The following is a 17,016-nucleotide window of genomic DNA, read 5'->3' on the forward strand; positions in this document are numbered from 1 at the left end:
TCGGGTGCCAGCAGGAGCTGCTGCAGCTACACCTGTGCTCAGCACCAACGCCCTGCATCGAGCATTTGAGCAAACAGCAGCCCCTGGGGCGTCTGCCCCGTGATAAGAGACAGCTGCTGAGCTGGGCCCTTGGCAGTATCACGTGCTGCCACGACCAGACTCCGCTGACCAGCGCCAGCCGGCGACTCCAGAGCGCTGCAGCCGCCGGGACACCCGGCACGACGGCCGTGCAGCCGCCTCCCCTGCCCCGCCGCCCACAGCCCGGCTCCCCGTGCCCAGCACAGCTCCTGCGGCGCCACGGTACCTGTCTTGGGGTCTTCCCACAGCGCCGAGATCTTGGCCACGTAGGGCATGGACTTCTTGCGGGGCCCCGACTTGAGCAGGACGGTGTCTCGCACGCGGATGATCTCGCCGTCCCGCTCCACAGCCTGGTAGCTCTTGCGCACGGCCGGCTCCGGCTCGTTCTGCACGGCACGACACACGCAGCCCGGCTCAGCGCGCTGCCTGCCGCCCCAGCCCGGGCTCCCCCGCTCCCACACGCAGCTCCCGGCGCCTCAGCTGCCGCCAGGCTGCTTTAGCGCAGAGCCCGGCCACACAAACCGCTTTCCTCTGGGCAGGGCACCTGTGCCAGGGGAAGCTCCCTGGGGAACCGCAGCCACGCGCCCCAGGGCAGCCACGGCCACGGCCAAGGCAGCCGTGTCAGCTGGGCAGGGCTGGCACTGGGCAGCAGCTCCCAGCACGACCCCCAGACCCCCTTTCTGCAGCTCACAGCCCTGTGTCAGTGAGCAAACAGCCGCTCCCTCAATCCTGCACACTGAAAGCCCCTGAGGAAAGCACCACTTCACCTGGGGGCTGCACTTCCCTCATGCCAAAGGCAAGGGCAAGCAGGCACGCTGTGCGTGGTGTGTGTGCTTCCCTGGGCAAACGCTGAGAGGGAACACCCCACAGACCGTGGCACAGACCAGGGCAGGGAGCACAGCCATCTCCTGAACGGGACTGCTGGCGCTCGCCTCGTACCCTCTGACAGCACAAGACCAGCCCTCTGGGGACTGTGAACGGGGCAGGGGCTGCTTTACTTAATCTGTGCTCCGAATACTCCTTTCAGGAGGCCTGAGCAGGACGGGTTTAACCCCCTGCCACATCTCCCAGGCAATGTGGGAAGCTTTATGTGCCAGGACTTAAGGAGATTAACGGTGTGCTGCTCTTCCCAAAGCCAGAGCCACACGTGCCAGAGGTCTCTGGCTCTCACGGGCTCCAGCCTTGCCCAGCCCTTGGTACCTGTCCAGTCCTGAGGGCTGAAGCTACAAAACCTGCCCTGGATGATGCTCTCAGCAGCTCGAGGTCACACCACAGCACCAGGCACAGCACCAGGCACAGCACAGCTCTGCTTGCTGATGCCCACAGCTCTCCTTGCTGCTGATGCCCACAGCTCTGCTTGCTGCTGACATTCACAGCCCAACGCCTTGTCCCACCTGCCCAGACACCACATGGCTCCAGATTTGAAGCACACAGCTCTTATGTTTGAATACCAAGGAGGACAGTGCCTTCCCCCCTAACTGGAGTGGACTTCTGCAGGCAAATACCTTTCCTGGCAGGACATCTCCCACCTTGCAGCAGCCAGCCTCTGCCCCTGGACACAGACAAGGCACGCCTGAAGGAGTGCCTGGCCATGCCAGCACAGAGCTTACATCAAGGGGGATACAGGTGCCAGAAAAACTCCAGCTAGAGCCAGGACACTTGTCTCAGTGCCCTGCCACCAGAGGAGACCTCAGTGCCCTGTTCTCCCTGGGAGACCTCTGCTGGGCCACAGATGAGAACAAGCCTTCAGCCAGGCACTCCCTGCAGCGCGGCTGACGCCTTCCTCACGTCTCAAACAGCTCTGCCCTGGCCCGGGAGGCTGAGCTCTGTAGGCCAGGCTTGCAGGTACAGCAGCTGAAGCCAGAAGCATGGCCCTGGCATTTGAGCTGGTGCCAGCACAGCACCAGCAGGTTTTCCCCCTTTCCCAAGGTGCCTGTCGTGCTGGGTGATACCAGGGGCCATGAGGCCCACAGCAGCTCAGCCAAGAGGCATTTAGTAGCTTGCCCAAGAGGCTCTGGATGGCATCTCGGCCTGGTTTTGGCTGGGACAGAGTTAATTGTCTTCCCGGTAGCTGCGTTCTCAGCTGGGCTGGGGCCACCACACATCCATCTCCACCTCGGAAGGCCCCTCCCAACCCCTCCAGTTCCCCGACCCCATGGCCCAGTGACCATCTCCACCTCGAAAGGCCCCTTCCAACCCCTCCAGTTCCCCGACCCCATGGCCCAGTGACCATCTCCACCTCGGAAGGTCCCTCCCAACCCCTCCAGTTCCCTGACCCCATGACTCAGTGACCATCTCCACCTTGAAAGCTCCCTTCCCAACCTCTCCAGTTGCATGGCCCCATGGCCCAGTGACCATCTCCACCTCGAAAGGTCCCTCCCAACCCCTCCAGTTGCATGGCCCCATGGCCCAGTGACCATCTCCACCTCGAAAGGTCCCTCCCAACCCCTCCAGTTCCCCGACCCCATGGCCCAGTGACCATCTCCACCTCGGAACGAGACGCCCGAGGCTCCACAGCCTGGCTGACCTCTGCCGCGGGCCGCAGGGAGGGCAGGGCCGCGCAGGCAGCTCCGAGGGACACGTACCACGACGTAGACGGCCTTCTCGCAGGCGGTGCCGACGGGGACCCAGCCGTTGGTGGCCCTGCGCCGGCCGAGCCGCGGCTGCTTGGGGTGCGCGTGGCCGCCGGCCGCCGAGCTGTCCGCGGCGTGCAGGCAGCCGGGGCTGTTCCGCAGCCCGGACTTGGAGCCGCTGGGCGGCTTGGAGCTCTGGGGGCATTCTCGGGCCATGGTCTGAGGGTCAGAGTTGGGGGTCTGCAGGTGAGGGACGGGCTCGGCAGCCGGCGGCACGCTGGGGACGGGGCATCCTGAGAGCGGGTGGGCAGGCGACGCGGGGTGCCCTGCCACGGGGATTGTGAGGTTCAGCTGGTCCAGAGACTTGCAGCCTTCTGACACAAGGAAAGAAAACAGGAATGTACCTCGTTGCAAACATGTCTACACATCGAGACCGCCCCACACCACCAACACCCCCTCCCCGTTGCATTGTGGCGGGAGACAGCTCTTCACACCTCACTGATCTCCTCCCCTCTGCCCTGCTGAGGCCTCATCCTGAGCCCTGTGGCCAGTGCTGGGCTCCTCAGCTCAGGAGAGACAGCGAGCTGCTGGAGAGAGGCCAGTGCAGGGACACCAAGATGCTGAGGGGCTGGGACATGTGTGTGAGGAGCAAAGGCTGCAGCCCTGGGGCTGCTCAGCTGCAGGAGAGAAGCCTGAGCTCAGGGGCACCTCAGCAACGCTGCTCAGGCCCTACAGGGTGGGTGGCAGGAGGCTGGGGCCAGTGTTTGGTGTGTGGTGCCAGGACAAGGGGCAACAGGCACAGGCTGAGACACAAACAGTTCCACTTGAAGACAAGGAGCAAGTCCTTTGGTGCTGAGGGGAGGGAGCCCTGGCCCAGGCTGCCCAGGGAGGGTGTAGAGGCTCCTCAGGAGGTTTCCAACCCCAGCTGGACACGTTCCTGTGCCCCCTGAGCCAGGGGAAGCTGCTGGAGCAGGGGCTGGGGCAGCTCTGCAGGGCCCCTCCAGCCCCAGCACTCAGGGATTCTATGATTTTGCACTGTCACTGGACCCTTGAAGCAAAGATGCTTCTGAGCCTGCGATGCTCCAGCCTGGTGCTGCCGATGACACGGCTCTGCAACAAACTCATCTGAAATCCCCCAAAGCAACGCCAGCCAGCAGCACACACGAGGCCTTGGCCAGTGTCCAGAGCAGTTCCAGCCTGTCAATATGTATAAAAGAAATAAAAGACTTCTCAAAATCCCGGGGAGGATTAACTCACATGAGCAGCAGCAGCAGCCAGCTTCTCCCAATCAGCCACATTCTACCAGTCAGGGGAGAACTGAGGAGATGCTCCAGGTTAAACCCAGAAATACCCAACAAGGTGGAACAGAACGAGGTGAGGTGATGCACACTGCTGGCCTCAGCAGAGGCACGGCCCCGCAGCGGCCGCGCTGACCACGGCAGGCTGACTCTGCCTCTCCCAAGCACCCCAGAACCCTTCACACCGCTCCTGCAGCCACAGACCCAGCCCTTGGCCCAGGCCAACGTGTCCCACAGCAGAGCGAGTCGGACTTGAATTACCCAGTGTCAGCAGGAACAAAGCTCCCAGGCCAACACGCCCCCGGGAGCACAGCGCCTGCTGGCTGGGCTGACAGAAAGGGCAGCTTGAGGCAGCCTCCTGCAGGTGCCTCCAGACTGGGGCATGTCCCAGCAGATCTGCAGAGCTGCTGCAGAGCTGCCCAACACCCTGCCAGCGAAGGAACACCCCAGGTCAGCCAGCCCGGGCTGAGGGACTGCCGAGGTCCCCTCCAGCAGCAGGGAACGACCCCCTCCTGCCTCCTGTTGCCCCTCCCCGGGAGGGCTGCAGCAAAGCCCCTGCTGAGCCCCAGCCCGAGGGCTGCTGCAGGCGCTGGGATGTGAGCTCAGGCATCCCGCCCGGCCTCGGCAGGCACGGGACCCACGCAGCGCTGAATCACCTCCGCAGCATCCTGCTGACAAAGGCAGTTCTCAAGCTTTGTACTAAAGCAGGATGAATGAAGCTTCAACTTGAGCAGCGCAGAGCTGGCCTGGCTGGCAGCCCCACGGCTCCTTCCTTGGATGCCCACACTTGCAGCCCCTGCACCGGCGCTGGGGCCAAAGCACCTCTCACAGCCCTTCCCACCACCGCCCTGCAAACCACCCGTGGGACAGGGAGGGCAACACCTCTCCCCACGCACAGCAGACCCCGACTGACAGTGGTTGCAGCCTCCTCTCTTGATGTGCACTGGCGTTTCCACACAACACGTGGACATGAGGCCAGGTGTGCCACACAAGCCAAGCTGCAGCCCCTCGTACCAGCGTCTCAAACAGGAGCCTGCTGCTTGCAGCCCAAGCAAAGTCAGTGTCGTTCACTGCAACACCCCAGACTAGGGAAGGAGGAGGCTTCAGAGGCATCCACGTGTGTAAAAACCCAATCCCACGCCTAAGGCTCCAGCAGTATTCCAGGAGACCTCCTCCAGCGCTTCAGTCCACAAAGGGAAATCGTTCTGATGCTGTAGGCTTTGAAACCAAAGTTGCTCACCCCAAGGCAGGCCTTAGCAGTGGGGTGACACTGCCAGTGGATACGTGCCCCTGGAACTACGGCTGCCCCTGCCAGCACCATGAGAGAGAAAGCACCGAGCCTGCAGGGAGGGCTGAAGGACAGCCAAGGCATCCTCCCTGCGTCTGCACCACCTGCATCCTCCTGGTGGCACGACCCAGAGGCACCAGCATGCAAAACTCCAGCAACAAAGTACACTGACATGACCTCAGGGCACCACAGGGAGAGCTGTCAGACACAGACACACTGCTGAGCTAGTTGTCTTGCAAGCATTCAGCTTTAAAAAGAGCACTGTGGCCACCAGCAAAGCCTGGTGCAGCTGGTGCTGCGGGAATGGGGGTGCTCAGGGAGAACAGAAGTCACCCCTCGACCCAGTGCTCCCGGCTTCCAGCAGCTTCCTGCAAGGGAAGGCCAAAAAGCCTCACTCCAACCCAAGCACTGAACGAAAGCTCCATCCACCTACCTGAAAACGTGCTTCAAGCAGGAAGGCCCTGCCTCCCCTGGGCTCCAGCACGTGCTTTACTGCAAGAGCAGAGCTCAGGCTCCTGGCAGCTCCTCTGCAGACCGCACGGCTCGTGGCTGGAAGCGCTGTCTGGCTTGATGGCTCTTGCACAGAGTGCTGGTGTCTGGTGACCCCCCACACAACAAGCCACCTCTAAATATTTCAAAAGATATTTTTCAATAGCAAAGGCAAAAGCTTCCAAGACAAAGCACGCTGGGGGCCACAGCCTGGACAGGAGAGAGCCAGGCAAAGAGCGGCATCGCCTCTGACACCCTCACCCGTCCTCGTGGTCAGACGTTGTTTATGAGCCAAGGTGGGACCACAGCTCACACCTGGCACTCCTGTCACTGCAGCGAGGCTCAGGCTTCTGTCCACACAGGAGACTGGAATTAACAGTCACACGGCTCTGCCCGATGGCATCTCCAAACCCTGCCATGCCACGCAGCTCACACCACAGGAGTGTGAGGGCAGAGGCGACCTGCCTGATGTCATCTCCAAACCCTGCCACACCATGCAGCTCACACCACAGGAGTGTGAGGACAGAGGCGACCTGCCCAATGTCATCTCCAAGCCCTGCCACACCATGCAGCTCACACCACAGGAGTGTGAGGACAGAGGTGACCTGCCCAATGTCATCTCCAAGCCCTGCCACACCATGCAGCTCACACCACAGGAGTGTGAGGACAGAGGTGACCTGCCCAATGTCATCTCCAAGCCCTGCCACACCATGCAGCTCACACCACAGGAGTGTGAGGACGGAGGCGACCTGCCCAATGTCATCTCCAAGCCCTGCCACACCATGCAGCTCACACCACAGGAGTGTGAGGGCAGAGGCGACCTGCCTGATGTCATCTCCAAACCCTGCCACGCCACGCAGCTCACACCACAGGAGTGTGAGGACAGAGGTGACCTGCCCAATGTCATCTCCAAGCCCTGCCACGCCACGCAGCTCACACCACAGGAGTGTGAGGACAGAGGTGACCTGCCCAATGTCATCTCCAAGCCCTGCCACGCCACGCAGCTCACACCACAGGAGTGTCATCTCCAAGCCCTGCCACGCCACGCAGCTCACACCACAGGAGTGTGAGGGCAGAGGCGACCTGCCTGATGTCATCTCCAAACCCTGCCACGCCACGCAGCTCACACCACAGGAGTGTGAGGGCAGAGGCGACCGGCCTGCCCACGCCACCCTGCTCCCTCAGGATGCTGCAGTCCCCAGGGCGAGCCTGCAGGAGTTGCCCAGCCCTAGGTGCTGCAGCCCCTCTGTGCTGAGCGGCACGGCGCGGTGCTGAGGAGCCTGGCAGAGCGTGTAGCAACTACAAACCAAAGCTGAGCTGCTGGCTCCAGGTGACAAGCCATGAGTCACCTTTTCTCGCTGCCCAAAATCCTCTCACCCGTTCCGCGCTTTCCACACCAAGAACGCCTGTCAGTGGGGGAAAAAGCCCCTCAGGGCCAAAAAGGCCGGGGAGGGGAGGCGAAAGGCGGGTGATTCTCTTGGAGGCTGAGGGAGGTGCAGAGGGAGCTCGTGCCCTGGCGACCCGATCCCCTGGGAGCCGAACCCGCTCTCCTCTCCTAGGGACACGCAAGCATCGGGCCCGCGCTTCGCACCTTACCTGCTGCAAAAGGCATCTTGCAGGGGTACCCGCTGCGCCCCGCGTGCACGCCGCTGACCCTGCCCTCCGGCACGTGCAGCACCCCGCACACGCTGTAGCTGCTCAGCGCCGCTCCTTCCCCGCAGCAGTACGGGGAGCTGCACCAGTGGAGGGGCTGGAAACGAGCGCCCGACGGCAAGGAACCGGGCGCCACCAGGAGCCCCTCGCAGGCGGCGGGCTGCGGAAGCTCGTCCTTGGGGTACACGGAGCAGTGGGAGTAGCCACCGTATCCACTTTGGCCGTAACACACGTAAAACCCGTTGAGCGGAGTCAGATCCGAGGACTCGTAGAGACAGCCGCAGTCCGCGTGGTTTCCAGGCACAGGCAGGGGAGGGAACTGCTGCACGGGAAAGGAAGGCTGATGAAACTCCTGCTTAGGGGTCGGGGACTTCTCTCCCGGTCTCCCGTACTCCGGCTTCATGGAAGCTTGGCCACCCATGAGCAAAGGCAGTCTGTGGTAGAAACCCTCCGTGCTGGCGTAGGAGCTGGACAGCGACTCGTGAGGGACGGGCTCTGTAGGCGCGTAGAGCCTGGCGGGGTCGCGCTGCTCCCCCTTCGCCGCGGCGCCCGGCCCCCGCCAGCCCTGCCGAGCCTCGGCTTTGGAGCCCGCCGGCTCCTTCCTGCCCTTGACGCAGTTCTTCCTGCCGGCTTTGGCCCACTTGAGCGTGGATTTGGAGCACTGGTTCTCGGACCTGCCCTCTCCGTCCGACCGGCTCCTCTGCTTCAGGGGCTGCTCCTTCTCGTGGGTCAGCTTCAGGAAGGCCGCGGCGTTCAGGCTGGCCAGCCTCTTCGGGGCGGGGTGGTAGGACACGGCACCGTCCTCCCTCTTCGTGCCGTCGTCAAACACCTCGTCCGGCGCGTGCTCACAGCCGTCGCATTCCGCACCGGGCTCGTGCCGGCCCCGGCCTCTGCCCGCTCTGGCGGCCGCTTTGTGGGGCGCGGGGCAGCCGTGGCCGGCTCCGCACTGCAGGCTCTTGCCGGCGCAGCCCTTCGGCGAGTCCCTCCGGCAGCGCCTGCCCGCCGACAGCCCCTCGTCGCGCTCGAACAGCAGGTTGTTGACGGCCTCCGCGTTCAGCGAGGCCAGCCGGCGCTTCCTGGGCTCCGCCGGAGCGCTGCCGAGCTCTGGCCCCGGGCAAGCTGCCGGATCGCTCTTCCCCGCTCCCGCTGGCTGGGCCTGCTCGGGGAACAGGGCGGGTCCCAAACCCTCCATCCAGCCGGAAAGGTCCTTTTTCTTACCGCCCTGGGTCTGTTTGGACAGAGACCCGGCCACATCCTCCAGCCTGGTGAGGAGCACCTTGCAGGTCTTTTTGCTGACGGAGGGCAGCAGGCGTCTCCTCAGCGGGTACGTCTTGCGCACCCCCGGCGCGGTCCTGCCTCTGGCGGTCGCCACAACGCCGCCGGGACGCCCGGGAGCCTCGGCCGCGTCGCCGCCCCTCTGCTCGCCACACTCTGCCTCCGTCCTGTCCATCCTCCTGCTGCCTGCTGGCGACGGGGCTCGGCCAGCTCGGCCAGCGGGATGCTTCAGCAGGAAAAGTTGCTTCTTCCGGGCATGCGTCATGGGATCAGTGTCCGGTCCTGGGGGCGAACAGAGGAGAACAGCCGTTAATATCGCCAGGAGGGAGCCGCGTCCTGGCCCAGCCCGCCACGGAACACTGCGCAGGCTGGTTTCTGTACGTGGGAGAGTCTGTTTGGGCGATGGCCGGTTAAAGCCAACTAAGAGGAGGCAGCCAGGTGTGGGTTAACACGAAGCCACAGAGCACCACAGCAGTCACAGAATTCAATCAGAAGGACAGAATCACGGAGCTAATTCGAGGCAGCAAACGGCAGCGCGGCCGGGACAGGCGGGGCACAGCCAGGAGGCTGTGCTGCCCCGCTCCCTCGCTGCTCCTCACGCCTCACCGACCCGCACCGGACCACCGACGCCAAGCTGAGCGCTGCTCTGGGGCACGGGGCAGAACCCCAGCGCGGGGGCTGCAGAGCCTGCATGCTGACACGGGCAGGCTTGCTCCCCTGCCACCTCCTCAAACAGTCAGGCAAAAGACAAGCAGAAAGTGCACCTACTGGTGTGAAAACCCAGCTGGGTCTGTGGAGCGGAGCTCTGCCAACGGCAGCAAACGAAGCAGACGCAACCCCTCTGCAGGCGGGGACCTGGCTGCTCGCCGCCGCGCTCCAGAGACGCTCAGCGCCGCCCGCACACAGGCCCCGAAACGCACTCGCGGGGCAAAGGGAACCACTCATCCGGGCGCTGCTCCTGGGAGTGGTGTCACCGCTCAGAACCGGCACAAACTGCTCAAGCGAAGGGGCAGAGAGAGGAGGATCTGCCCCTGGCACAGGAGCTGCTGGCAGCACGGACACCGCCCGCACGGCCGCGCTTCCTCACGCAGCTACAGCCCTGCAGAAGTGCTGTGGCTCCAGGCTACCCAGAGAAGGAGCTTCCCTTCTCCCTCCTCGGGGACAGCAGAGCTCTGTCCAAGCTACACAGCACAAGAAGTCTCTGTGGGGAGGCAGGGAGGGAGCATCAAACCCGGGAGGGAAGGCGACAGCGGCTGACTGCCTTCACCCGAAGCGTGGGTGGCAGGGGCTGGCTGCTCAGCTGCTCACGCTCCCAGGGCATCCCAGGCTTCCCCACCACGCCACAGGCAGGAGCTCGCTGCTAAACGGCCTCTGAGTGTCAGTAAGCCCGTGACACCAGAGGAACAGCACTGTTCACAGAGCCCCTGCAGCCATGCTGCCTTCCTGACTCACAGAGCAGCAGCCACCTCGTTTTCAGCTCCTCTGCTCCACCTTCAGCAGACAGGTCACCACAGCTCTGCACTCCTGCATTTCAGCCCCAGCAATGACCTGCAGCGGGCTTGTGCCAGGTGCCTGAGGGATGAAGCACTTGTGCAGTCTGAGGGAGCACGCAGCCACACCAGAGGCTGCAGCTCCACTGCTGAGGGAGGATACGGGGAGGTGACAGCAACCTAGGAACATTTAAAAGGCACCTTAATTGAGAGATATTGGAATAGATTTAATTAAGCTTCTACCTGAGCGCTGGAAACAGCAGAAAAGGTCAATTGCTTGTGTTTGATGGTATTTATTAAAGAGTAGTTATTATTGGCACCAAAGACTCGGGGCTGGCACATCAGCATCAGCCCAGCAGCTGATGGATCCTCCCTGCAGTCAGGTACGTGGCTGAGACACCCCTCCATCGACACAACTGACACTGCTCTGCTGCTTTTGAGCCTCTTAATTAAAGCTACTACTGCTTTTGCAGTGATTAGAACAAAGCTACTGAATTACAAGAACTGTTCATTTGATATGGTTTAATCAAGCTGATAATTAGATTATCTATTTGAAATAAGCCCAATGTGCTTTAATTGACTTGCTTATGTATGCATTAACTACAGGAAGCCCAGCAATGGAAAGCCACCCTGCTTCTCACGTTGCTTCTCCAGATGTCACAGTGTTCCTGGCGTGCCTGGGGGTAACCGACCCCCTGCACCCTGTTACACACGGGACATCCCCCTTGGCTGATGCCCAGCAGGGACTGCTCTGGGCACCACTGCTTTAGATCTCCCTGTTTTTCCACGAGGAGAACAGGACCTGGAAGTCAGGAGGATGCTTATCAAGCCAGACAGACAATTTCCTCCAAAAGTGGAATTCTCCTTGCACAAGAGGCCCCAGACAGACCACACACAACCTCTGGAGACTGCAGGACTATAATCTGAGGAATGAATCGGGCAGGGCAGGGTTTGGCTGTGGTAGACCAGGCATCCTATATGATCATGCCCTGGGGAGGATAACTTCCCCCAGGCTATATGGACCGGTGGTTTCCTCACAGCTCTCGCCCTGTTTTCTGTTGCCCCTGGCAGAGACGCTCAGCAGAGAGGTGACAAACCCCAAATCAACAGCTGTGGCTTGCCTTACAAACCAGCAGCAGCCACCCCTTTCTCCTCAGGCTCCTGCAAGCGGCAGTTGGAGCTTCTGGCCACTCACGACACATCCTTCACTTGCTGGGGCTTTATTGCCCATTAGTATTCAAATGAGTCAGAGCATCCATCAAAATGGGAGTGCCATGGACGTTGGTTTGCTCACACCACATCTGCTCTGAAGTCAGAGCCTGGCAGCAGGGGAAGGAAGGGCGCTTCTGCAGGGAAGCGAGAGAGTCATTAACAGCACAGTGACCACCTCCCCTGTTTGACCCCACGAGGGGTGCTGAGACAACAGCCTAAAGACAACTCCTTTTGTGGAATCCAAGCACAGGAACGCTGTAAGCAGCGACACACTAAGTGAAGACTGATTCTTTCCCCCTCTGCCCTTTTTCCCACAGGCGTTCCCCAGAGCTGTGAGAGATGTACCCCCCTCTCCAGAGCCCACACACCAGGCCTGGCTCGCACTGCAGAACAGGTAGCAACATCTTGCTGTGTTGTGAGGCATTTCCAGCTAACCCTCTAACCCAGCTTTCATCACTGACAGGCTCAAACCAGGGAACAGCACGAGAAGCACTCGAGTCGGAGAAGCAAAGATGACAACGGGAGATACCGAGTCAAGGCTCCTCACAGAGCCTCAGCCACGTAAGCCCTTGGACACAACCAGTCCTCAGGCACAGCAGCAACCCAGCAGCTGCAGGCAGATGGGGCTTCTTACTTACTGCTTTTTAATAAAAGGAGGTTGTGTAGGCAGAGCTCTCCTCGGCATCTGCATTCTGGGCTCTCTCTCACACTCGGAGCTCAGCTGCTCTAACGCTACGAAGCACTTACAAGAAAGACAAACTAAGGCGACCCCAGGCCTGTTGGCATTGCAGACAAGTAAATCCCTTCATGTGCCAGCAAGGAAAACACCAGCATCATCCAGCAATGCTCCCACAGGACTGTAAACCCCCTGAAACGCAGCTTTACAGCAGAAACACAGAACAAGGTGAAGGAACACAACCAAAGTCACTTCAGCGAAGGCAGGAGCCAGCACCACTCTGCCAAAAACGTCCACAATGGATTCCTTGGCTAAACAAAACCCAATCAGTCCAGTTTCTCCCCAGCCTGGAGACAGAGAGGTCTCTCGTGAGGTCGCATCGTGCCCATCGTGGGGTGAAGATACCGACAGTTGGCTCCACAGCCTTCAGAAGCCAAGCGCTACATCTCAGATCTCCTCCTGGACACCTCTTCTGCAGAAACTCTCTCACCTCTCCCCAGGAGACTCTCTCAGCCTGGGGAATTCTGTGCATTTTCCTGCTCTCTGTAGTTCTGTCACACACGGGTGCAGAGTCACCCCAAGCCTGGGGTGCAGGAGGGCTTGCTCCAAGACTGATGCCACAAGCAGTTTTACGGAGAAATTGTAATAGGCATGAAGAAAAAAAACCTACTAAACCATCAATCCCTGCACCTGGCAAGCACACATCCAGCAACAGGCACCAAACAGCCTTACAAGAGCACTCACAAAAGCCATCTGCAGTGTGCTGGGCCACCCGGGAGCCCTCCCGTGCCTGCCGAGTCACTCTACTGCATGCACTGCTTCGCTCTGGAGATGCTCCTGCTCGCTGTCTGATTGGCAAAAACCAGAGAGCAGCTAGGACTCCTGCCTTACCTGTGATGTAGCAATCCCTTTTCTTCTCCCAGCATTAACAGACAAGTGGAGCCTTTGAACGCTGCTCAAAACCATCTGACAGTCAGTGTATCGTGCCTCGACATCACAGTCATGCCAAGTTTACTTACAGCAAGCATTGTACTCCTTTCAGCTGGGAAGGGAGGCTGTCAGGGCACTTCATCCTCTTTCTACCTTTGTATTGCTTCACAAAGCAAAGAAGAAAACACAGCTGTGCCCAGAAGTCTCCAAGAAACCACGAGATAACCCAAGGAAACGAAAGCGAAGGCGCTTAAGCCAGAGCCACCCATTCAGCGCCGCAGCTGAGGGACTGCCCCACGCAGGAAGACACCGAGGTGTAACTCCATCAGAAAGGAAACAAGTCCAACAAAGCAGCTGCAGCCAGGGCCCACTGAGGATTTTACTGCTAGTTGGAACTGCTGTCTCCTTCCTCAGACTGCGTTAGTGCCGAAGAACTACCCTGCCGGCTGCTGAGCCCAAACCAGACCTGGATAAAGGAGAGCTTAAAAAGCCACCCGAGACGGGTCCAGGTTTCTGCTGGAATTAAACCCCAAACAGCAAAATCAGAAGAGAGTTGACGCCTCATTAGCAGGAGAATAAGCAAGTGTGTTAACAGCTGCCTCTTCTGTAATCACGCAGCTGCAGCATCTGCTCTCCCTCTCCATCACTTGATTGCGAGTGAAATTAGAAGCAGCTAGTCTGGGACTACCCGTTCAAGCACCATTTCCCTTCCAAAGCTTCACTGTGGAGTTGCACTCCTTCCAGGGACACGATGCCAAGAGCACAGCGATGTGGGGCTTTTACAGCTCCTAATCCATTTGGCTCTTCGGTAACACACAAAGAGTTATGGCAACAGGAACCTTCCTCTCTGCACACAGCGTCGTCTTTCAGTCCCTGCCTACCTGAGGAAGTTACACCTGCTTAAACTGGTGCAGCTTATGCTGTGACAGCAGCCCTGTCACTAAGGACCTGGAGGACTGGAGCCTTTCTCCCTGCTGCTTTTACAGCTGAACAGGTCCCGGTGCTGTAAGGAAGGTGTTGCACGAGGGGAGCCTCCCGGGAGCTCTGGGAGGTCTGGATCCACCAGAGAAGCCTCAGCCACCCCAGGCTGACCTGCCTGCAGCCTGAGCCACGAGCAGAAGCCCGTTTCCATCTCTGACACTGAGAAAAGCTGCCGTAGTTGCAAGCTGCCGTTTGTCTTCCCAGCATCCAGCCCCGGCCCTTCTCCAGAGGCACACTGAAAGCTCCATCATCCACATGCTCCAGATAAAACTGTTCACACAGAGCTCATCAGACTGCAGAAAAGGCTTGTTTCCCACCAGCACAGCCCTAAGCACTGCCAGCACCCCCTGAAACTCACGTGAGTCCTGCACCAGCCGTGCCAAAGCTGCGGCTTCCGAGAGGCTGCTGCAAAGGGATCTGAGGCAAGCCTTGCACAGCCCAGAGAGCATCCCTGCAAGTTGTGTGGGACAATGCTCTGCTCCTCTCCCTGCTCTAACACAACTTCATTGTGAGAGCCCGAGCCCCAGCCACACGGCTGGAGTGCTGCAGAGCGTGTGCAGCCGAGCTACAGCGCTCAAACAGCTGCCATTACAACCCCTTGCCTTCCCAACACGACTGCTGGGCCTGCTGAAAGCAAGGGCAAGCTGAGAGCCAAACACACCGGGGTGCAGTCCCTGCCTGCAGGGCTCACCGCTTGCATAAACGTGAGCTAGACCTGCTGACACCCCAGCAGAGAAGTTCCCCGGCTCATTTCTTGGGAGGGCCTGTCCTAGCCTCCACCATCTGCTTTCAGATCCTCCCCAGCGGCAGAGCCCTCAAGTGCTTTGCAGGGCAGCCAGAACGAAGCCAAGGGAGGTTTAGATTAGACATTGGGAACAACCTTTTCACTGAGAGGGTTATGAAGCACTGGAAGGGGCTGCCCAGGGAGGTGCTGGAGTCGCCATCCCTGGCAGCGTTCAAAGGACGCTCAGAGGTGCTGAGGGACGTGGTGTGGTTCAGTGAAGGGCTGGCAGCGTGAGCTTTGTGGTCGGGCTGGATGACCTTTAAAGGTCTTTTCCAACGGTAGTGATTCTGTGAAACTTCTCCAGCTGGTCTCACACTCTGCAGCCCCAGCAAACTGTGCTCACCAGGCAGGCAAAAGGGAAAGCCCTGCTGCACCACGAGCTCCACCTCGGCACACCGGAGCCCGACGCTGGGACAGACACACTCTCCCTCTCTCCAGGCAGCGTTTATGACCAGCCCCCCAATGCAATTTGCCAGCCCTGTGGAAAGGGGCCCTTCTAAAGCCTCAAACGCAGAAAGTGGAACTCAAAACTCTCTGGCCAAAGCAAGGTGAAAAGGCCAAAGAGGCAGAGCTGCCATTGCCAGAGCCGCAGGCAGCAGCTGCCCCACGCTCAGGCGTGCCCACGGCTACAGGCAGGTTGAGGTTCACACGTGTACCTCTCCCAGCAAAGGGCAGGCACCCGCTTTCAGAGAGGCTGTGTCAGGAACTGAGTGAGCCTTTTCACACCTTGGAGTAAACTGCTTAATCCAACTCCTGTCTCACTGAGAAGAGCCAGCTCCTTCAACACCAGTGAAAGGTTTCACCACCGGGTTTGTGGGGGAGATGCTTCCTCAGTGGAGGAGCAACGGTGGGACGGCTGCAACCCCTGGGAAGAGCACATTCCTTTCCCTTTCCCCACTGCTGATGCTAAGAGGCTGCACTCAGTGAAGCCTGCCGCTTCAGAGGAACATGCACTGAATGCTATGGTAAAAAATACACTTGGGGAGCAAAAATGTGACCTCAGCAACTCAAACATCAGCCGCCAAAACGAGACCAGGCTTCGTAGCCACAGCCCTTTCACGGGTCTGCACGGCAGTAAACCCAGTGTTCCTGAATGAGAACCCTTCAGTGAACACCCACTGCTGCAGCCACCGCCAGCACTTGCCAAACCCACCTCCTGTGGCCTGTGAGAGCCGCACATTTCCACCCCAGGAGCTGCCACCAGCCTCCTGCTTGTGACCCGAACTGAAGCTCTGGTGCTCCTGCTGTTTACAGCTCTGCCAAACAGCACTGAAATGCGTGCAGCTGCCTTCAGAGCTCGAGAGGCATCAGCACTGCTGTCCCTCAGTCAAAGTGGACTCCTCTCTTTTGCTTTTCGACGAGGCAGAGAGGGATGCAGTGGGATGAGAACGAAACTTGGAGCTACTGGAAATCCTTTGGGGGATGGAGCACATGGCAATTCCTCAACAGCACTTTAATCCTGTATTCATCACTTGTGCTTCCCACCAGAGCCTCTCAGCTGCAGCAGCAGGAACCCACGGCCACTCCAACATTTGGGGCTGGTAGCCAGTGCCTTTGGACGTTTACTCTCTAAACTCTGTCTGTGCATCACGCAGCTCAGGGGCTCTGGGGAAAAATAACCTGCAGCTGTGTCAGGAAAGACACAGGCAAACGAGCACTCACACAGCAGCTGCCCCCTCCCTGCGCAGCAACCGCCCCTTTGCCAGCGCCAACGCTGCCGTTATCCCCACGGTGCAGAGCCCACCTTCAGCTCAGCAGCCCCAGCACACGGCTGCAGCCACGGCCCAGGCGAGGCACGGGAAAGCCCCAGCGAGCGCGGGAGATGGGTACAGGGAGGTGGGGGTGAAACGTCAGGCTTGTCTCAAGGCTGACAGCTTCCAGTGAAAGCACTCACACCTGAGAGACACTTTGACACCTGGCCTTTGCTGTATCGCTCCCCAGTGAATCAGTCATTAAGGTTTCCTTTTAATGAAGTTGGCAGAGTGGAGAGATGAGGCGAGACGAGCACTGGAGGCGACGGGAGCGCACAGGCTGGGCCACCTGAGAAACTGAAGGCTGAAGTTCACAGGGTAATTTTACAGCTCTTCCAAAACATCCCAGAGAACAGCAGCACCAACTGCTACTACACACAACATACCAGCAATACTAACCACCACACATCTCCAAAGGATTGCCAGCTACAACTGAAATAGGCTCTGCATGGGGCTGCCTACGTGACAGCTACACCAACACCACCCTGGGAGATGCCTATAAGTAGTCTGAACAACAGAGTCAGAAATATTTCAGGAC

General features: G+C 59.7%; 1 protein-coding gene across 2 annotated transcripts in view; it reads right to left on the reverse strand.

Annotated features, from left to right (window-relative positions):
* Positions 1-17,016, reverse strand: part of BAHD1 (bromo adjacent homology domain containing 1) — a 36,513-nt gene that overhangs the window by 5,960 nt on the left and 13,537 nt on the right. Inside the window, exons 2-4 of one of the 2 annotated variants that reach the window (XM_061999986.1) lie at positions 7,323-8,936; positions 2,664-3,022; positions 305-464 (exon numbers count right to left, since the gene is read on the reverse strand). In XM_061999986.1, the coding sequence (XP_061855970.1) occupies positions 305-464; positions 2,664-3,022; positions 7,323-8,919 (2,116 nt within the window). In that variant the 5' untranslated portion in view covers positions 8,920-8,936. Of the gene's footprint in view, positions 1-304; positions 465-2,663; positions 3,026-7,322; positions 8,937-17,016 lie in introns of both variants that reach the window. The other variant, XM_061999985.1, reaches the window with a different exon arrangement.

Source organism: Colius striatus, chromosome 7 (genome assembly GCF_028858725.1).
Source record: "Colius striatus isolate bColStr4 chromosome 7, bColStr4.1.hap1, whole genome shotgun sequence".
NCBI classification, from domain to species: Eukaryota; Metazoa; Chordata; class Aves; order Coliiformes; family Coliidae; genus Colius; species Colius striatus.